Source organism: Apteryx rowi, unplaced genomic scaffold (assembly GCF_003343035.1).
Source record: "Apteryx rowi isolate R43461 unplaced genomic scaffold, aptRow1 scaffold_15, whole genome shotgun sequence".
In the NCBI taxonomy this organism is placed as follows: domain Eukaryota; kingdom Metazoa; phylum Chordata; class Aves; order Apterygiformes; family Apterygidae; genus Apteryx; species Apteryx rowi.
In genome coordinates this window covers 3,820,396-3,843,049 of record NW_020447752.1, presented here as the reverse complement: position 1 = coordinate 3,843,049, position 22,654 = coordinate 3,820,396, and the positions used below count along the sequence as shown (strand labels likewise).

The 22,654-nt window shown below is 37.0% G+C and overlaps 1 protein-coding gene across 4 annotated transcripts; it reads right to left on the bottom strand.

The window, feature by feature from the left end:
* On the bottom strand, nt 1–22,256 carry PIWIL1 (piwi like RNA-mediated gene silencing 1). Of its 4 annotated transcripts, XM_026058817.1 has the most exons (22): nt 22,176–22,256; nt 20,449–20,584; nt 19,006–19,013; nt 17,912–17,921; nt 17,188–17,313; nt 15,184–15,398; nt 14,453–14,574; nt 13,703–13,783; nt 12,589–12,786; nt 11,316–11,427; nt 9,797–9,917; nt 9,187–9,304; nt 8,897–9,011; nt 7,311–7,498; nt 6,630–6,702; nt 6,080–6,280; nt 5,680–5,783; nt 5,068–5,138; nt 3,267–3,420; nt 2,233–2,358; nt 940–1,087; nt 1–117 (listed from the first exon to the last, which is right to left on the bottom strand). In XM_026058817.1, exons 1-22 carry the CDS (start codon nt 22,254–22,256, stop codon nt 1–3), a joined length of 2,625 nt encoding a protein of 874 aa, XP_025914602.1. The 4 variants fall into 4 exon arrangements, with proteins under 4 accessions (XP_025914602.1, XP_025914599.1, XP_025914600.1 ...); XM_026058814.1 differs by lacking the exons at nt 17,912–17,921; nt 19,006–19,013; XM_026058815.1 differs by lacking the exons at nt 17,912–17,921; nt 19,006–19,013 and having other exon boundaries at nt 20,449–20,575.
* Nucleotides 22,257–22,654: the final 398 nt, after the last annotated feature.

Here is a 22,654-nt window from a genome sequence, read left to right as displayed (position 1 = left end):
TCAAAGATAGTACAGTCTGTCTGAAAGCGACAAGTTTGGTTCTCTGTGAATACTCTGACCTACAAGGAAAGCCAGTTTATGGGCATACTGGCAAGGAGCAGGTACTCGGATAACACCCTACAGAAGAGAAGGAGAAAAAACAACAAAAAAAGAAGGAATTATTTTCAATTAATTTAACAAAGCATAAAGCATGCATTTGCTATAACAAAGTGAGTCTTGAAATTCAGAAGTCTGGGTATGTGTGAAGCTTATATTCCCTGTAACCTGTGCAGATTTGTTAAACATTACATATACTGAATGCATTAAAAGATGTGTTTTATAAAAACACAGATGTAAACAGGTTCTCTCCTCCATCATCCTCTCCTCCCCCCTGCCCCCACAAAAAAGAAAAAAGAAAAAACCACCTGCCATGCAGGTTTACATTCAATGCTCTATCATACCGGGGGTGGGGCACAGGGAAGTCAAGCGAGGTGTTTATGATTACCAAACTGACAAATCTAAAGCACATTTCAGGCATGAGCTGATTGTGTGCTGGTCTTAGTATGCAAAAGGAGAGGTCTTGAGGGAAATGGAGATGCAGTTCCATCTCCACTCCACACCCAGAAGGAAGTATTTCTGCAGGTAAGAAACAATCGTTTCAGTTTTGACATAAAATTTGGGGACAATGCTCAAGACAGCCACTATTCTGTAGTGAGACTAACAGTTACTTTAAATCTTCAAACGTCAGAGAGATGAGACAATTTTAGCATGACTAGTCCTCAGACCACCACTCTAGGTCAAGAGTCATAACTGCAAGCTTTCTGCATCTGCGTGGGTGTTCTAAGGTTACCTTCTTCCACCTTCCTCTTTGCACACCTTATAAGTCTTAACTGTTGTTACTGCACAGAGACGCTCAATCTTAGAAGAAAAATACTATCCTTTTCCAGAGAAAATACTTACCGACCAGTTATAGTACATGTGGCAAAGTTTGTAGGTTAAACGTTGTACATGATCTGGTTTCAGTCCACTACTGTCATAAACTACATTATAATGAGTGGGTGCAACACTACCACTTTTCACTGCCTGGCTCACAATAAAGAAATCATACCTGTAATAGAAGAAACAAAACCACCAAAAGTTTGGTATGGAAAGGGCTGGTTTTGTTAGACATATACAAATCCCCCCAAATTTGTCCTACTTATTTCCCTAAAGCCTCTTTAATGCACAGTCAGTAAATCCCAGAAGTATGCCTATGCTCTGGCTGCAAAATAATGCAGTTTCCTCTTTTTTGAAAGGACAGGGTATCTGGAAGAATATAAATCCTATTATATGCCATGGGTTTTCAGGGCATGCAGGTCCTAGCCCTTCATCATATAGCTTTCCTCCTGATAAGCTAAGTGTATATGCAGGTTAGTTATAAATCTTATTTACTACATCACCCTAAGCCATCTTTGGATGTCTGTGAAACTACAGTCACAAAACTTGGAACACCTGCAGGAAGTGAGGTGGGATAATACAAGAAAAAAAGGCAAAAAAACTAATCAGAATTATGTACTACCACAGAAGACTGGGTTCTGTTCTACAAGCTCCAGAGTCCCCTGGCCAAAGTCAAACCTTTCAGAGTGTATTGAATATGTTTTTCTTCCCCATTTCCCAGGTGCCTGACCAGAGAGATCTTTGGAGTGTGACTTACAAAAATGATCACTATCAACAGCCAGCAAGTGAAGTCAATGAGATGTGTGCGTATGTTTTACATACACACCAATGCACTGTGTAATTCTGAGTCTTCTTAAAGTAAGGTCCCAGCCATCAACCAAAGTTCCACCACTTGCTCAAAAATTGCACCCTTACCAAGTAACAAAATTTGAAGTGTAATGTCCATACTACAGCCAGACAGAATTTAATTTCAGTTAGGGCAGTTGGGCAATCCTATCAGTAGTCACCGATTCAGTACTAAACCAAAAAATAATACACCATCACCAAAAAGCCCCTCCCCCACAAACTTAATAAAAGCATATACAATACTATAATGTATACAAACATACATATCAAAAACCATGAAATACTGCACAGTAGATGCATAAAATTTAAGCATCTCCATTTCTTTCATCTACGCATTCACTAGGATTTCTTTTCAAAATGGCAGAAGTGTGGAAAGTATTCTTCTACTTCCAGCAGTCAATTTAACATTGGATACATTCCCTTTATTATGGGATGCCAGCCAACAGAAGTATTACTTCTATACAAACTTACCATTCTGGTCTGGTAACTTCTACATCAACAACAGTACCAGGGGGTGGATTTTGAGGTCTTCCACCAGACTGTGCAAAGAATCTGGTATTTACTCGTTTCTTCACAACTATCACACTAAGTCTTGGACTAAATTGGAAAAAAAAAAAACAAAAAAAAACCTGCCCTGAAAAACTGCACCAAGAGTATTTCAGGAGCAGATTCTCTAGGGCTTCAACTTGAAAGCAACTTTAGAGTTCTCCAGTGCATTAATTTCACAGATGAAGTCCCTACTGATTTATTACTTTAGATTAAGTAGGACATTGCACAAAGCCGCAAAAGTGATCTTCTAAATACAAATCTGATTCTGCTATCTTTCTACCCCATCTTTTACATATAGCCAACACTACTGTGCTTTAACAGTATTTTTGGTAAAAAGCAAGCCATAGACAGAAGCTGAACAGAAGCACTTCAATTCCTACCAGCTGTAACTTGTTTTGTGATCTCCTTGCCTGCTGTGTCAACAAATAATCTGCTCTGAATAATGAAATTAAGAAACAAAGTCAAAGAATCACTGCAATCAATAACAGTTTTAAAGCAGAATGGTGAGAAGTGACTGAGCAGAATGTAAGTGACTAGACAACAGATAGTCCTTCTAGAAGTGGAAAGAAAAAATTAACCTAGCACACACATGTAATCACAGTCAGGTTATGATCAGTCAGTTGAAAAAAAAAAGGTCTTAATTATCACATGCATCAAGAATGGCCTAAAGTGTGTCCACATACATACATATGTATGGCATACACAAATGATAGGCATACTAATTTTTTTAATATTATATTACAAGTTATTATATTACAATTACAAGTTATTATATTACAAGTTAGATATGTCAAATCATGTAGACAACTCAGCAGAAAAGCAGTTATTTGCACTCAAGTATATATAAATAAGGATGAAAAGATGACACAATCTTCCTCCATGGTACCTCCATTGGTAGTCTAGCATAGTTTTTTTTTGTGGTATAGAAAAAAGGGGGTTGGTGGAAACATACTTACTTGTAGTCTTTACCAACAGACTTCAAGCAATCCAGAAGTTGAGGCACCTCATAATTAACCAAGGTTTTTAGCTGCCCATCTCCTACACCATCACGATACACCATAACACGAGAGGGCAAATACTTATTCCACTTGAACCAGTCTCTTAGAGCAGCTTAAAAAATAAATAAGAAAAACTCAGTTATCTATAATTAAAATTCATTCCAAAACTAAAATTTCAAATTGATTTACTGGAAAAATTGATTACTGGAAAAACAGCAATAAGCTTTGAAACCTGGGACCTCACTCTTTCAGCTACCTGAAACAGATATGCATCATGACGCACAGAAGTAAACTAAGAAAAGAATTCTGATTTACCTGTGTACCAGCACAGAAAGAACCTGAAGAGGTTAGCTAGTCCAGTGGTCTGTTTGACAGCAAGTAGCTGTCATTCCTCTCAACTGTTATCTAACATTTCCTCCCAGCCCTTCAACAATGTGGACCTCGAGCCTTCCTAGACAATCCATTTTGGTGTCATTTTTTTCCCTAATACCTAGCCAAAACTTACTTAAGCCTGCTAGTTCTCACCACCCAGTCAGGTATTACCATTGCTTTTGCAATAGCTTTGTTGACTTGAAAGTGTATCCTTCGCCATGATCATCTGTTCAGTCTAGTGATCCCATGTTCATTGAGATCATGCTTTCCAAACCTCTGAGTATTGTCTCCTTTGGACTCTGCCACGAACTCTCATCTTTCCTGAAATACTGGAGCATGCAGTACTTTAGCTGAGGCTTTAGCAATGCCAAGCAGAATAGAACATTTACTTCACACACCTTCCATCTTACATGCCTATTTATACATTCTAGTATGAATCTGCCCTTTAGAACATGTTACTGCAGAAGTTGGTGTAATTCAACAAGTGATCTTTTGCAAACAGATTAATCATATACTAAAATCTCAAAGTCATATTCTCTATTCTTATTCAGTTCTCAGCTCTTAAGATAGTTCTAAACTGAAATCAGTCATCCAAAAAAATCTCACCTAAAATGGCTCACTTCACTGAACATATGAGGATCTCATTCTTACATACATTACAGGATTATATTAGAAGTACTAGTATACGTTCGATTACATAATTAGAACCATTTATCTACAGAATTCAGCAAACAAGATATCAGACTGAAGGAACACATTTCTGAGGGAAGAAGTTAAATGGAAAAGACTTCTGAATCTGCATTGCCAAAGTCTGTTCAGAGATAATATACACAATAACCATGATGAGAAACAAGAAGCAATCTCAGGGTTATATAACTGTGCACAAGTATACTATCCTAACAAATCCATACTCAATGAAAGCATCATTCCTTCCTTCCATACTCTAAAAACTTCAGGGCTGCTTATTTGTAAGCTTAAAACAAATCCCTTTCACAGATCAAAACCCACCACATCTATTTTACAATTGTTGCCTCCACCTGTTCTGCAGGATAGGTTTCTTCAAGACTGATGCAAATCAGAAGAAAACTTGTTCACTTTAAAGTAAAATTAATTCTGATCTCCTTTAAATCAGTCTCCTCCAAAATATTCTTTGAGGTGCACTGATATTGATACTACTTAACTATGGCTAAGAAACAAGGGAATCAATGACAGAATCTATGCAAAATGCTATTAACTGTCAGCAACATTTATAACTGTATTTTTAATCTGTTTTTATCTAAGTGCAAGTTGGCAATCTTTCCCCTCAAGTCAGCAGAGGTGTGTTTTGAAAAAGCAAAGCTATCATTCCTTAAATCTGACTCAGCAAGAGTAGCAAGCCTTCCCTTACTTTGCAAGCAGGCTTTGAGTCCATCCACAAGTTCTTGCCCATGATCCTGAAGAACACAGCGTGAAAACCACCTGCGAAGATGAAAATACAAGATGACCTTCAAAGCACTTCCTAGGTCTACTTCAATAAAGAGTTGTTTTGAAAATGGCTATGACCGCTTAGTCTTTAGGGCTACCGAGGGACAAGGCACGCAAGCAAGAGTTAGTATACTGTATGAGAATACTGCCCCTGCAAAGCTCCTGTGGCAGGCAAGTGCCTTAGCATCACATGAAATTCTTAATCCAAAAAGCTTTCGAATAAGTCAACACAAAAGAGAGAAGAGTCTGTCACCCTAGTGTTCACTATTTATCCCAACCCTTGCCCCACCATTTGCCACCTCCTACAAGCACTCTAGAAGAAAAGGCTGTCCATACGGGACAGAGCACAAGGAAGAATTCACAAGTGAAGTCTGTTCTTATTTTAATACATAGTTCTCATTAACAGTAAAAACAATTAACAATACAGTTAAAGCAATTCAGACACTTTTATATCATGACCCATCACAAAAAAGTTTATCTTCAGTTAAGGGAATGTTAAAGAGACTTATTTTTTTCTTTGGTACTAGAATCTTACCGGGTCATTGCTTGATTCAGGCTAGCAACAAATCCTGCAATTGACCGCTTCCCAGATACAGTATCATGGTAACAATCAATTCCCACAACCATTAGCTGTTTCAGCTTAAAAGGAATCAACACAGAACATGTATTAGTAAGCGCAGACATGCCAAAAGTACCTGTCACCTCCATCCTACAGTGTAACAGATCATGATATATGCTCTATGGTTTCAGGACACTTAAGTTTAAGTCATGGGCATTGAATTCTTAGAATTCTACAACTCTTATCTCACATTTAACTTCACACCTCTTCTTACATACACACACACAAGAAAAAAAAGTAGAAAAAGAATACTAGATAAAGGGTAGTAAATTTTTTTTTAATATATATTTTTATATATATATATTTTTTTACTTACTGGGATCTCAACACTCCAAAGCTCTCCACCCATCTTACAGTTCATTTGTAAGGCAATTTTTGTTGCTATGGACATAATACTCTGAGGCTTGTTTAAAGTGCGAGCAATCACACATTGACTTGGAATGGGACAATCTGTACATAAGTATTTCTTGATAGCATCGTACTTATCCTTTCGAGAACTAGACAAAAGACAAACTACCTTTAAAGGAAAAAAAAAAATTGTTAAGAAGCTAGTCTCAGATTTACATTACAGTTGTAGTTCTTTCAAGAACATTTCCTGTACACAAGAGAAAAATTGAAGAGTTCACAATGAAAGGAATTTTTGGAAAGTTTTAGTGTCTATACTTCAGGACCAAGTATGAAGGTTCTTTTCCAGAGAAGTGTTCTAGATAGTCTGAGGTTTGAACAGGAGTATGAGAGCAGGCATGTAGGAAACAGTAGATGCTCAGGAGCCATGAGTTTTATTTCTGAGAACGTATCCATTAGTATTATCAAGATACAAATTATAGAGATTAACATGCTTTGAAATTAGGGATTCAAATACATACTATGTTTGTGTCGGAGGTAACATTTTGTTGCAAAACCCTTAAATAAGCTTCTGTTCTATCATCTACTTCAATCCTGAAAAGGAAGAGCAAAAACCATGAATACTTACAGAAAAAATAATTGGCAGTTATTGAAACTTTAACAAAAGCATAAATACGTATTATGCATCAGTACTGTATAAAGTGTCACATTTATACCTGTTAACAAAACAAACATACAATATTCACACTTCTTGAACATTCAGAGGAATTGCCTCCAATTTAGGCTTCCAACAGCAACTAAAGCCAAAGTTAAAAACAAGCACAAGCAGTCAAAGTCAAAGAATATATTTGTAAAGAGAACAAATCAGGGTATGTCCAAAGTCAGCATGAACATTTATGTTCCCCCTTATATTAGACATAGCTCTATCTGAGAAGGTTTTGCTCAATAACTAGATGTCTAATACTGTTAGACTTTGGCAAGCCTAACCCCCAGCAAAAGCTTCCACAGATAGAAGTGTGACTAAAACTCTGTCACTTGAGACATCTGAAGAATCTGCATACCAAAAGCAACTTTATTAAAACATTACAGAAACAGGTAGCATGGAATTCCATACTATCTCTTCATTTAACAACCTAAGCATGCTAACAGAAATACTTTAGTAAGTGTAAAAGTATTTCCCAGCAGATGCCTCAAAAACTTACATGATTGCCTTGTTCATTCTAATTCCCATGGATGGTGTGACTTTAAACAGATTTTGAAGTAATGCATTAGCAACATCATAGTTGCGCCGTGTGTATATTAATAACCAGTTGTCCAGAGGCTTTGCGTTGATTAAGGGAGCTCCCCTAGTTTCCTTCGACCAGTCAGCAAAATGAGGATTGTAGTCAAACTGTAAATGAGCATTGGGGTGAGGGGGAAGGAAATAAAGAAAATCAACATCCTACCAGACAAGCTATACTAAAGCTACTTCCTTATACACATCAAGGATAGGCTCTAACTCCCTGCCTAGAAAAATCTGATACGATTTTAATCTGTTCAATTTATGCTACTGTCACTGACCAATTTAAAATAAGTTTTATCTAATCCTTTCAAGCCATCCTGTTTAAACACTTCATTTGAAATTATGTGAAGATGCTTCTGATTTTTACCCCACATAAGTTGTTACTATTTGCTGCACAGATTTTGGCCAGATACAGCTGTAAGAGACATAGCTGATTCTGTACGGACATATTTTCCTCCCTAGATCTGATTTTTCACATTTTTTTTATAAAGTAACTGCTTCTTAAGAAACAGTAAAGTATTATACAGAAGTCAGATCTTTTCAAGAATTAGAATTAAAAAAAAAAAAGCTTTAGCAAGTACACAGATATACAGATTAAGATGCTGTGAAATGACCTTTTCCATCTAGCATCCACTGACAAACAAAGTTCCTCCAACTGAGCCTCTTATGCAGGTTTTGTTAATTAACAGCATGAGCATCAATTATATTAGTTGTAAACTAGCATGCATGTGGGTTGGCTGATTTCAGTTTGGTGAAAAGTTTTGTCAAAAATTGACAACTAACTAGTAACAGGTTTGAACACAGTAAATCTGAAATTCAAATCATAGAGATACAATTAACAGTTAAGCACAGGAACGCTGTTATTGGATGCTGACATGCTGTTTCCTGAAGAACTTCCAGGATAGGCAGAGCATGACATGATTGAGTTAAAAATTAATTCCATTGTAGATTTGCAACAGACTGACACAGCATCAGGGCACAGACTACTATAGAGCAGATCTGTAGTATTTTATGGCAACCAATTTCCTATTTCATTGAAAGCTCAGTTATTCATGCTGAAGACTTAACCCAGCTTTGAGTGAATAGATTCTGCATGATTAGTGAATAGATTCTGTCCACCGAAATCAAATAATTAATAGCTTTTCATTTGAAAGCTTTAGCATTTTAAATAAACAGAAACTAGTTAGAAACATCTCTATTCTCCTAGTTTGTATATCTTAAACCACTTTGTATAGACAGACGGGACTGTTTTGAAAGGAAGACATTACCGTAATGCAAATCAGAAAAATCTTCAGACTTTTTTTTTTTTTTTTTTTTTTTAAACAGGGCTTACAAACAATTTGAGAAGCTCAGAAATGTCCTGTTTGGACAATAAATGACTTGTTTATAATGATTTCACACATAATCCCCTTTTTAAAAAAAAATAAATCAGCAAGTAGCATTTAATCCTTTAACAATCTGTTTCATTGGTAAAGAGGTCTAAAAGATTTTAAGTTGTTTATTTACCACTCTTCCTGCTTGATGGATCTTTTCTGCTTGAACAACTCTTCCCGTAAAGGATAGTAAGTTAGAATCAAAGCTTAAACCCCAGTCTCGAAGTTCCCTCTGAACACTGTCATCTCTATTTAAAGACAAGATTTAAATTAAAACATAAAAAATGTGTCTGGCTGAGATCCATTTTATATATATATTATTTATTTATTAAGGCCAATAGGTTTTCCAAAGTTTTGTTGCAATAGAAATTTCTCACACAAATCTTTCATGCTAAAGACGCACAGAATATCAAGGTAGCATACTTCTGTAGGTAGTCAATAAGTCTTCCAACTTCACGTTGCCTTTGCTCAGGTGTCAGTCGTGTATGAACAGACAAGTCCTTCATCATATTAAAATCATTACGCATCTTCTCGGTTAACCCTGCATATTAAGGAAAATGAATTTCTGGATTTTTCTACTTGACACTAAAGAGCAAGAAGTGCAGCTCAATGTTTATAATCGCAAAGCACAACAAGGCAGTGCTGAGAGGACAGGTATTGCAAGTGCAAAGTGAACATCTCACATATGAAAATATGTATTTATGTATTAGCATTTTATAAAATTTTCTATAAAATATTTCTATTTTCTGTATGGTAAATTTCTCTTTTCAACAGAAGTTCTATCACCAAAAAGTCTACAAGTTACCAGTGGGCCAATGTTCAACACCATATGTGAAGGCTATATAACAGCAGAAATCCCTCAACTTTACAGCCTCATTTAAACATCTAAGCTTTTCCTTTCAAAACATGTTTCTAAACTCACATTTATACAAGCAAACTATTTCTACTTAATCTGTCAAAAGGTTACTGTCAAACTACCAGTTCTGGTAGGAGATACAGTTTGATAGACGCTTAGAAACCCCTGCTACAGTACCTGTTAGGTAGCACAGCTCTGGAATTAGTACAGCAGGTCCTGGCATGAGGCTTCCTCTCCTCCTTCTAGGCTGACTGACCAAGAGAGGCTGGTTCAAGTCAGTAATTTCTTGATTATATTGCTGTATTAGAAATATGTGTTAGTTTACTCATAACACACACTTTTCTTAGTAATAATGCTCACTTTAGAAACTGAATGGTTTTCCTAGGGGGAAAAAAACCCTGCCCAACAGTATGTCTAACTTAAGGGGAACTGGTTCTGCCAGAAAATGCCAAATGAGGCATTATCCTCACTATCCTCTCTACTTATGATATCAAGTTACTGAGTTGCAGGATAAAATAGAAACAATCCTCCTGCTTTGCTCGAGTCAGCACCACCCAAAGCATCTAATTCAAATCAGGATGATCATTTATGGGCAAGGTTCCTGCCCTACAGGGGGATTTAACTCAAGACATCACAAGAATCAAACAAGATTCCAAGTAGATCTCTGAAATTCTCCCCTTCTTCAACCTCTCTTGCACTTGGCAAGATTGCTTTAACAGACCCTAATTTGATTTAGAAGGAAGAAACATGACACAAACTGAGAGTCATTACTCTCAGTAATGTTACAAACATTACTTCCTACTTTACCTCTTTTCCAGTCTTAAGTGATTGGTGACACACTAATGAGAACTACACCTTAAGATACATGCAAAAGGTAGCATTTTAAAAAACAAACAAACAAAAACTAGATCACAACAAATGACAAATGCCAGAGAAAAATTATCAGTTATAAACCCCATCCTGCACTGGAATGGACAATATAATTTTTGGTTCTATTTTATTAAATCAATAAAGAACAGCCTGATATTTTGTTCTGGAAGGCGGTCTGGGGGGTGGGGAACTTTTTGCCCTATTTATCCTTAGGAAAAAAAAATTATTCCCTGGAAAAGGCTCAGTGAATCCCATGCTATTTCTAGTATGTATTCTCCAACTACCTCAGTAAACAGTATTATTCAGGACAAGCCAATGCCATAAAAATGTACATTTTAGGTGACCACTTATACTCCCTCACCCTTTCAACAGAAACAGGAGAAGGGGACACAACTGCCCCATCCTGTTTTACAGAAGGAGCTGATGCGTAGAAAAACACTAATTTCTGCAGTAGGACTCAGCTGCAGAGAAGGTTAAGCTATGAAAGATATACATAAACTGCATCTCAAAGAATTAGAATTATCAAACAGTAATTTCTCTTAACATGACTGTCCATTTATTCTACCTCCAGTAATCAAACTGTAATAGTCAGCTGAAAAGGGACAGTCCAGCCTATCGTAAGTGCAATCTTGCAATCTGAGCACTATGAAATAACACAAGTGGAATGCATGCCATCTAGGGTAGTTACTTCTTTCAGATTCTATAATATCCATTAAAGATAGCATTCTACTAAAGATGACTATTAATTACTAATCCATACATTATAACTAGTCCTCTACTGACGCTCTGAAGTTTCAAGTTTAAGCAGAATGCACAAACTCCGTACCATCTTATAGTAGTCTATGTAGCTGATTTCAGAGCCATCTGCTTTTGTAAAGGTACACTTTGGATTGGCATCCCAGTCAATGTCATCAACTCTGTATGTTTTATTATTGTACCTGAATAAAACATTTCATGAGTTTTTAAAAAATCTTAAGTCAAATATAAATGAAATAGAACTGTGAGAAGAGAGTTAATTGCAGTACTCATGTAAGCTGAAACTTTGTTTCCATCAGCAGTAACTTCAAGTTATCCATTATAACAGATACAATTTAGCTTTTAGTAGAATTGAGTAAAAAACAGGAACAATCCAATAAGCATTTCCTGCTTTTTGCAAATGCTGTCACCTTGATCAGTTTGTTAAGCTGACAACGATGCTAATTTCATGCTTTCTGATACTTCATTGTCTACCTCAGAACATGAAAAAACCCAGAAAAATAAAGAAGTCTGAGAAGACAAGAATCCTAAGAGACTCTTTATCTTACATAATACCAACTCTACTTGTAGACTGCTAAAAGATTCTTTTAAATCATTAAGAACTAAAGGGGAAGAGGGAAAACTTATATTACTAAGATTTCGATGAATGTTTTAAAAAGTGTAAAATACATAGGTATGAGCTATAACACCAAATCTTCTAGAATTTATCTTTCTCTGTCAGAAAGTCATAATTGGTTCTCAGAGATGCTAAGTCCCTGGTTTGTATACCAAGTAATGGCACTAACACCATTGCCAAGTAGTTTTTTTTTTTTTTTTTTATGTTCATCATCAGTCAGCGAACAGGTTCATTATTTAAGCAGCAACTTAAAAACATATAAGGGGGGAGAGGGGTTTGAGTCACAGATGAAAATAAACTAATCAGGCTAACAAGAACCATAATTAAAGCAAATTAAACAATGATGCCCTCTTGGCTTTCACAAGTCACCTTAACTAAATGAAGTGCAACTGGCTCATATAAAGCAAATTTAGTTAAGTTTTAAGGTTGTATTTGCTAAGATATATTGCCAAGCAAAAAGAGACTGCAACATGCAAAAGCCAGAGATAATAGCTTTTCAAGCCATATAGCCACAATAAATACATCATTTAGTCTGATCTCAGGCATGCAAGCATCAAGTAGCATTAGCCAAGTCAGAATACTACACCAGGACAGATTTATCTGGCTTTCAATTATTTCTGGTACACACTGGTATCCCATCTGACTATGCCATATACTCTGTTGTAACAACCTACACCAATTGACGCTTAACACATATTAGGGGAAAAAAAAAGTTTAAACATCTTACTTTGTAAGAACAATTAGACCTATCAGTTCTTTAGTGCAGACATCTCTAAATCTTTGTTCTTCGACCTGGTTATAGAGATTGTACATAAAATCCAACACTGTTTCACTACGAAGAACTTTATGGCTCACATCTGTACATAACATAATGCTTTTTTCATACTGGAGAATAGAAGTTGTGAAGCCTGGCCAAACCATCAACCTGTCAAAAGAGAACATACAGAACCTTAGCATGCTTTAAAACATCTCTGTTTTCTCCCTTATTTCCGTCTACTTCCCTAGATACTGAAAAGCAGTCAAAACACAAAGAAACCATTATCTAAATATAAGCAAGATCCCAAAAGGCCAGAAAACATTTTTTAATCAACTTAAGATAAAAGATTAATTTAATGATGTAGCAATATAACTGAACTAAGGATGCTGCAAAACCTAAGAAATTCATTTCATGCTATTAGTCTTAAATATCTTAAGTAAAAAGTGTTTGGGTATTCAAGACATTTCAAAGAGTCAAAGGCCAACAGTTTATCTAGAGGAACACTGCCCAATTTCTTCCACCAACCAGATTACATAGGCTAGTCTAATGGAAGAGCGTGCACCACAATCGTATGACTGGGCCCCAGTCAAACTGGAGCTTACCAACATGTAAAACAGGCCTAGGGCCAGCCAGAAGCATCAGTCACACTCTGGGGCAGCCAAGGGGGTGGGGTGGGGTATGACAGCTACCAATAAGCTAGTTCCAAAACTACCCATCCAGTGGGATGCAACCAGCTATGAATTTCCTTGGCAGACTAAATGGCCTTCAGAATGAAGGCTGGACACTCATGAGCTTTAGAATTAAAGTACTCAAAGATCTCAGCCTTAGAGATATTTAAGGAAGATTTCTAACATTTAAGTAAAATGTAATAGCAGAACACAGACTGGTAAAGAATAATCAGATCTTAGAGTTATACATAAAAGAAATTAAAAGCATAAGGTCTTGTACTGCTTCAGGAGTATTAATTTTTAAGCCTATGGTTTTATTAGAAGGTAAATCACTGGACTGATATGAAAGCATCATCCTTTCTCCCTCCTCCCTCCCCCCCCACCCCTGCTAAACCTGGGTATCCTTTTTTCCAAACCTGTGATTAGGGATGCTGATTGGGTCACTGGGGTTGTAATAATTACGTCCAATTTGCTGCAAATTCATTATCTTCAAAAGCCTAGAAGTTGAAATAATGATGTCATTTACTATTATTATTCAGCCAATCAAACTACCCACAGTCCCATCCTTCTGCAGAACCTTATTTTTGGTTCATCTGGCTAGATGAAACCAAGTCACAATGTGAACTTCTGGTTAAATGAAATGTAGAAATGCCATGGACACTTGCAAAGTTAATAACAACTAAGCAGTTGAGAATAAGTTAGCACACAACTCAGCCTTTTGCCAACCAATTGATGGTAGCAGTCTAACCAGGCTACATTTCAGATGAAACTAGGTACTCCAGGCATCAAAGTTATATGGAAAGATTATGCAAGTAGTATGTCAGTTTAAGGTCCCACACTACTTTTTGCTTTAACAGGCAAATTCACATGCAGAAAAGGTGGACAGAGGGAGGGGAACTGTCTACAGCAGTTAGCACTCTAGTGTCAATCTACCTGTTCAGAAAGAAGGTACAAATTCATTTCACACTGGTATGTGCCAGAAGCATGCGCATGAAACACATTTCATAGCACAGTAAAATGTAGCCGAGTGTGGTGAGCCATGTAGTAATGGTAGCTACAAAGTCTGACAAATGTAAATTTGTCATATAGATTTGTAGTCCATCCTTTGGAAAGGCAACACTTAAGCCACATATTTTTCAAACAGAGATATAACTTGGAAAACAAACCTTCTAAAAATTATGTTGTAAAATTGCAGACATGTAGGTGAAGTAGGTGGCAGCTCATTCGTTAAAGTGATTGTGATCTTCACATCTTCTCCATTTCGGGTTCTACTAAACACTTCAGTAACCTGAGAGAGTGAAGGCTGGTTAATAAAACCAGAGGCAAACAGGGCTATGTCCGGACTTTGCTCCATTAATACTGAACTGCACCAGCACATTAAGACTCCAGGTAATAATTTCAAGACTTAGTAGGAAATCAAATTCCTATTTTGTCTATGATTGTAAACTGCAACCTGAATGCTTGGTTCATTCAGGTGAAAAAGACTAATTGAGCAGAATGGAGGCCATTCCAAAGCATCTTCTACCAGCAGACAACTCGGAACAGAACATTAGTAAGGGTACAGTATAGTCAAAGTGACCCACCCTTTCAATTATGTTGGATGTAAGAATACACAAGCTATGAAAAGATTGAAGCAGCAAGAAAACTAAAAGAAAAATACTGTCTGCACTATTGACAAATGTGCGGATTATTCTAGCCTGCAGAACCTGAGCATCAGAATTAGAAGTTTATTACCAAATTTCTACAGGCAAGTAAATTAGCTTATACTTACATATTCAATGCAGTAAGTATGGCTCACAAGATAGCAATTCACAAAGTTCACCCAGACTAGTAAGAAACAGGAAGCATCATAAAAAGCAAGTCAACGTAAAAAGAATATAGCATTCTCATACCACACCTTATTCCCTAGTTTTTTTGGCAAGAATAATACTGCTCCATCAAATGCATGTGTCCTTCCAATTAGCTCTTCATGCTGAAAGAGCAAAGCTGATCGAAGACGGCGTGCTTCCATTTGAGGATTATAGTCAACATGATACTGATATAAAGCCCACTGGGGTCGAGACGTCAAACGAAAATAATTGGTACTTAATCTTATCATAATACCTGAAGAACCTAAAATGACAGGCAAACGTGTTAATAGATATAAAAAAGTTCTACCACTTTTGTAGCATTTTAACAACTTTGAGAAAGTCTAAAATAGCAAGTCATCGATTCAAACATTAGAGGTCATTTGTTTACTGCAACTCTCCTAACACCATAAGCTATAGAAAATGCTCACATAGGCACAGTATGATCATAGGTAGCCACCTGATTATCAGATCTTTTCATAATTCTTTCATCTAGCAGGAAAACTGTTTCATGGAATGATGCAAGCATTTAGATCAGTAGCCTGTCTCCCAAAGGAGAAGAACCAGGTACAATAGAGATAAATTTCTGTCAGAATGGTGGCCAGGTGTGGACAAATTATTCTTTCTTTACATGAATCATAGGCACAGAACAAAAAATTAACCACGTATCAATCAGCAAAGATATCCACATTCCCATTCATATGCAGTAATACGACATTCCTTTTGGTATTTCAAGATTTTGAAACTAATACACTGTGAGAACAAACTCCAGATCAGTTACTTAATTCAAGATTTCTTTCAATCTGTTTATGTTTCATTTTAATTTCTTTTAGAATTAAAGACACATCTAATACAAGAAATATATTGCAGTTGATCATTGATTATCCATTTTTATGTGATTTTGATCAAAAATTTTTCTATCCAAAAGAGAATAAGCCAGATGAAAACAAGAACTCCCACCAGATGCACAGCACATTAATTATGCTAGAAAACTGTACAAGGTTATAAAGAGAAAAAGAAAGGCCACCAATACAGCTGCCTATAAAGTACAGATATACATGAGCTAGCATCAACATAACGCTAGACAGAAAAATCTAGATGAGAAAGAAAATGGCTATACTGCTTCCAGGCCAAACTGACTCAAGCAGAAGCAATTCCCATTGTTCCTGGGCCTGTGGCATGCTCCAATTATCATCCAGTTAAGCAAGAGAGGACTATATTCACTATTTAATATTGTTGTGATGTCTCAGAGCTACTTGCAATATAAAAGTATTATTAGCACAGAACTTGCACCTTTTTAATCACTAAAACATTTCTTTCAAAGAGTTCTCAATTTCAAAGTTTGTTCGGACATCTTTATGAATTCGGTCAGGTGAATGTATTACAAACAAGAAGTTATAGAAGCAAACCTACAGAAGCCAAATAATCCTGGCTTGCCTTGATTGTGTGGAAGAGAAACAGCTAAACATCTGATAATTTGCTTCAGCTGTGGCATGAAGATAAACAAACTGATTGTAATACTGCACTGAAGCTCCAGCAAGCTCCAAAATCTCACCAAGAAAAGTTAGTTCAGAAGTCTTTAACTAAGCTAAATACTGAACTACACTAGTTTAATTTGAAGTTGTCAAGGTAGAAAATATTGCCCTCACGGGAAAAACATAGATCCTTACAAGACAAGCAGAGAAATAAGAAACCAAACAAGTCTAGGTAACAATTTCAATAAAATATCATTAAGTTTTTAACTAAAAGATAAGTCTTGCTTGGAGAAGTGCACATCAGGATAATAAAAGCATTATTTCTATCTAAATACTTAGAATTTAAAACACTATACAATTTGTCTGAAGTACTTCGGCATCAGACATGTCACCTAACTGTTCCTCTTCAGATATCAGGAGCAACTCATATTTTTTTAAACACAATAAAGATTTGCTTATTTGGCTCTTTAAGTGATATTGTAATACAGTCAGTTCCGATTTTCAAATAAAAGCTAAAAGGAGAAATAAAACAGTACCATTCTGGTTTACTTATAGCTCTATATATAATCTTAAACGTACCAGTTTTTGATTCTCGAACATGTTCTATGGCTTGCCGAGTATTTACCCCAAGATCATGGAAGTCTCGACGACGTCCACCCCTGTCTCCTAAAGACATTTCCTGAAAGCCCGCTGAAATCTGACATTCTATAGTTTTGAAAATTGGGGAAGGGTAAGAACGACAAAGGAGCTTTAGTTATAAATCAGAATTAAATACAGTTTTAATTTTAAAAGTGAGATCTACACAAAATTAAGAGAAACTATGAAAGGTTAAGTTTCAGCTTTTGTTATATAGTAAACTCATCTAAACATAGCATTCAGGTAATACGTATTAGCTTCCTAAGACTTACAGACAGTTAACTAATGATTAGATAGAACAGCTGGTTAGCCACCTGAAAAAAGTTGGAGTAATATACAGGCATACCTCGCTTTATTGCGCTCCGGTTTATTGCGTTCCACAAATATTGCGTTTTTTACAAATTGAAGGTTTGTGGCAACCCTGAGTCGAGCAAGTCTATCAGCACCATTTTTCTAACAGCATGTGCTCACTCTTCATGTCTCTGCGTCACATTTTGTAATGCTCACAATATTTCAAACCTTTCCATTATTATTATATCCGTTATGGTGATCTGTGATCAGTGATCTTTGATGTTACTATCATAATTGTTTTGGGGTGCTGCGAACCGCACCCATATAAGACAGCAAACTTAATCGACAAACGTTGTGTGTGTTCTGACTGCTCCACCAACCGGCCGCTCCCCTGTCTCTCTCCCTCTCCTCAGGCCTCCCTACTCCCTGAGACACAACAATATTGAAATTAGGGTAATTAATAACTCTACAATGGCCTCTAAGCATCACACAACTCTCACTCTAAATCAAAAGCTAGAAATGATTAAGCTGAGTGAGGAAGGCATGTCAAAAGCCGAGACAGGCCAAAAGCTATGCCTCTTGCACCAAACGGTTAGCCAAGTAGTGAATGCAAAGGAAAAGTTCTTGAAGGAAATTCAAAGTGCTACTCCAGCGAACACACGAATGGTAAGAAAGTGAAACAGCCTTACTGCTGATATGGAGAAAGTTTTAGTGGTCTGGATAGAAGATCAAACCAGCCACAACATTCCCTTAAGCCAAAGCCTAACGCAGAGCAAGACCCTAACTCTTCATGTCTATGAAGGCTGAGAGAGGTGAGGAAGCTACAGAAGAAAAGTTTGAAGCTAGCAGAGGTTGGTTCATGAGGTTTAAGGAAAAAAGCTGTCTCCATAACATAAAAGTGCAAGGCAAATCAGCAAGTGCTGATGTAGAAGCTGCAGCAAGTCATCCAGAAGATCTAGCTAAGATAACTGATGAAGGTGGCTACACTAAACAACAGATTTTCAGTGTAGATGCAACAGCCTTATATTGGAAGAAGATGCCATCTAGGACTTTCATAGCTAGAGAGGAGAAGTCGATGCCTGGCTTCAAAGCTTCAAAGGACAGGCTGACTCTCTTATAAAGGGCTAATGCAGCTGGTGACTTTAAGTTGAAGCCAATGCTCATTTACCATTCCGAAAAGCCTCGGGCCTTTAAGAATTATGCTAAATCTACTCTGCCTGTGCTCTAAAAATGGAACAAAGCCTGGATGACAGCACATCTGTTTACAGCATGGTTTACTGAATATTTTAAGCCCACTGTTGAGACCTACTGCTCAGAAAAAAAGAYKCCTTTCAAAATRTTRCTGCTCATTGACAATGCACCTGGTCACCCAAGAGCTCTGATGGAGATGTACAACAAGATTAATGTTGTTTTCATGCCTGCTAACACAACATCCCTTCTGCAGCCCATGGATCAAGGAGTAATTTTGACTTTCAAGTCTTATTATTTAAGAAAAACATTTTGTAAGGCTATAGCTGCCATAGATAGTGATTCCTCTGATGGATCTGGACAAAGTAAATTGAAAACCTTCTGGAAAGGATTCACCATTCTAGATGCCATTAAAAACATTCGTGATTCATGGGAGAAGGTCAAAATCTCAACATTAACAAGAGTTTGGAAGAAGCTGATTCCAGCCCTCATGGATAACTTGGAGGGGCTCAAGACTTCATTGGAGGAAGTAACTGCAGATGTGGTGGAAACAGCAAGAGAACTAGAATTAGAAGTAGAGCCTGAAGATGTGACTGAATTGCTACAATCTCATGATAAAACTTGAACAGATGAGGAGTTGCTTCTTATGGATGAGCAAAGAAAGTGGTTTCTTGAGATGGAATCTACTCTTGGTAAAGACGCTGTGAACACTGATGAAATGACAACAGAGGATTTAGAATATTACATAAACTTAGTTGATAAAGCAGCGGCAGGGTTGGAGAGGATTGACTCCAAATTTGAAAGAAGTTCTGTTGTGGGTAAAATGCTATCAAACAGCATTGCACACCACAGAGAAATCCTTTGTGAAAGGAAGAGTCAATCGATGCGGCAAACTTCATTGCTGCCTTATTTTAAGCAATTGCCACAGCCACCACAACCTTCAGCAACCACCACCCTGGTCAGTCAGCAGCCATCAACATCGAGGCAAGACTCCATCAGCAAAAAGATTACAACTGGCTGAAGGCTCAGATGATGGTTAGCATTTTTTAGCAATAAAGTATTTTTTAATTAAGGTATGTACATTGTTTTTTTAGACATAATGCTATTGCACATTTAATAGACTACAGTATAGTATAAACATAACTTTTATACGCACTGGGAAACCAAAAAATTTGTGTGACTCGTTTTATTGGGATATTTGCTTTATTGCGGTGGTCTGGAACCGAACCCACAAAATCTCCGAGGTATGCCTGTATCATCTGAGTCAATAATCTCTTCTGCAAACAGAGAGGACACATCCTTCATTTCAGCTTCAGCCAATTCAATGAATTGCTTAAAGACACTGTGATGTGAAAAAGGTAAGAAAGCTGCATTTCCTGATTCCAATTCGAGAATAATAGTGAGGTATCCAAATGAAGTTTGTTATTGGAATTCATGTAGTTGACCATGTCAGCTGATATTTATTTTTTAAACTATTCTGACAGAGAAAATGGTTTTCTGTTTAAGTTCAGCACATTTAAGGTAGTTTTCAAAGTTCTAGTTTAGTTACACAGCACATTAGAACAATACTGCGATCACAAGATAGGCACACTTTTCCAAATCTTAGTCATGAATCTCATTTTGAAAAGAAAGAATTAGAAATATAATATAAAGAACATATTAACTGCATTCTGTCCAAAGTACGCGTTCTTGTGGGCAATAAATTTCATTTTCTCCCTTTCTCACCTTCTGTTTTTGGAACACCCAGAGGGCCTCTCTGTCGCCCACGGCCAGCAAGCTCTCCTGCTGACAGTAACGGCAGAGGACATGGCTGCTGAGGTTGCAGATGGCCAGACAGCTGACTTGGCAAAGTCTGTTGAACCTGCAAAGCCTGCAACAGTTGGGAACAACTTTTCCTACCACAGGAGAAGAAATAACATAATGCTGAGAGTATTGTAAAAACAAAGCCACTAACCAACTCCAGAATACCAAAATTTCTGTAACTGTTCAGTTACTTAAAACAGAAAAAAGACTTATGTATCAGTTATTCAGTAATATTAAAGTTATCCTCAGCTTCATAACTAGTATTACAAAGAACAGAAATTAGAATTATTCCTCTGCATGTCAAACTCCAAAATAACAAGCTTTTGGATTTTTATGTTCATTTAACCAGTAATAAATGCAATCCTCCTCTTTCCAAGCCCCATCCAAATTCTTTGAATTTTAAATTTTTAACACATCATCTGATACTCCAAACAAAAGATTACTTATTTTTGTAAAAACAGTTCTTGTAACTTTAGTGTCCAGTGAATAAGAAATACTGAAAGTGTCATGTCTAGAAGAATACTTTGGAATAAGCTGAACCAGCTGGAGATTCCCCTCCCCCCAAAATGCAATCTTCCCATAAAAAAAAACAAACAAAAACCAGACATTTATTCTATTCAGCGACTACAACACTGAATCTTCAGCCAGGAGCAATCCCATACTTCACAGTTTCACATTACATGTAACCACAAAACAGCAGTCTGCCACAACAGTGTGGTTAGTCCCTCCCGCTGAGTAACCAAATCTACTTTAAGTGGAAGCAAGCAACAGGCCAATATCAAGGATAACCCTGAAACCTGAGCTACCGAGCCAGCTTGGCTCTGTCCTGTCCTACAACAAAGCATTGGAGCCAGTGTCATAAGCTGCCAGCAATCCATTCCCGAATCTGCTCTACCCCTTCGCTCTCGGAGTACAAGGTACATATCCTGCAATTCCCCAAAGCAGAGCCCACGTTCAAACTAATGTGGTCTCTTAGGTTTATTAGCTCTGATCCCGGTTCAGTAAGGTGCATCAATGCTAATGGTAAAGCAAGGCACATTTCACTATTTGGGAAACAGAAGCACAAACTACTTTCTATCATGATTTAAACTCATCTGCTTGATACTGATGAGAAATGATTTAGGGGCACTCCTGCACTCTAACCACACCTCAGATGAAAGATGGTTATTAAGAACTGACAGATTTGAGGAACTGCTTTAAAACAAAATCTCCAGGTCTGTGGCAGTGACTTGAGTTACAAAAGTATCAGCCACCTTCAAGTTACACTTTTTACAGGGCACTAATTCAAATACGGAGACGTAAAGCCCTTGATATTAAAACAAAAAACATTAGGATCAGGTCAGAAGACTTGCCAGACCCACGTTCTGGACAAACATTCATCAACAGCCTAATATGACCTGCTTCTCTGCAGGATATCACAGTGAACAAAGCATAATACAGAAATGTCTACCTATTTTGACTAGCTCTATTAGGACAATTGTACTACAGTAAAGCACTTGTTTGTAATCACACAAAAAAAATTTTATTCAAAAGGATTTAATGTGACCATATACCTGACATTACATATCTACGTGCAGCAATAAAAGGAAGTAGCTGAGGTATGCCATTTCAAACCTTTGCCGTGCTAATTAAAAAGAGAACAAACTTACAGATGCAGCTCCTACAGAAGGAATAGCAGTCTCCTGTCCTCGAGGTCTTCCTCTCGCTCTGGCTCTAGCTCTTCCTGTCATTTTCTCTTCTAAGACAAACCACCTACAGCATTAGTGTCTGATCTTCTCCTTCCCCCAGTCTTACTCCAATAAATATTATGAGCAGCACTATTTCATTTGTCTTCATTTAATGTCAAGGAAAAAATAAATTTGGCTTTCCTACCCAACTTATGGTAAAATTCTCATTTGCTGCCATGAATACCTAAAGAGACAACAAATGCACCATTTTAAGTAGTGCACAGTAGTGTGAACATTAAAATATTTGTACTTCACATGGCTGAATTTTTTTTTAAACATGGATACCAAGGAACTTTTAACAGTGGCAGGCACGCAGTTCCTTAAGTTGTTTTCGGTTAGCCTGCTAAAAAACGCACAGAGCAGTGAAATTTAGTACTGCTTAAGAAGGTCAGGTAAAAACA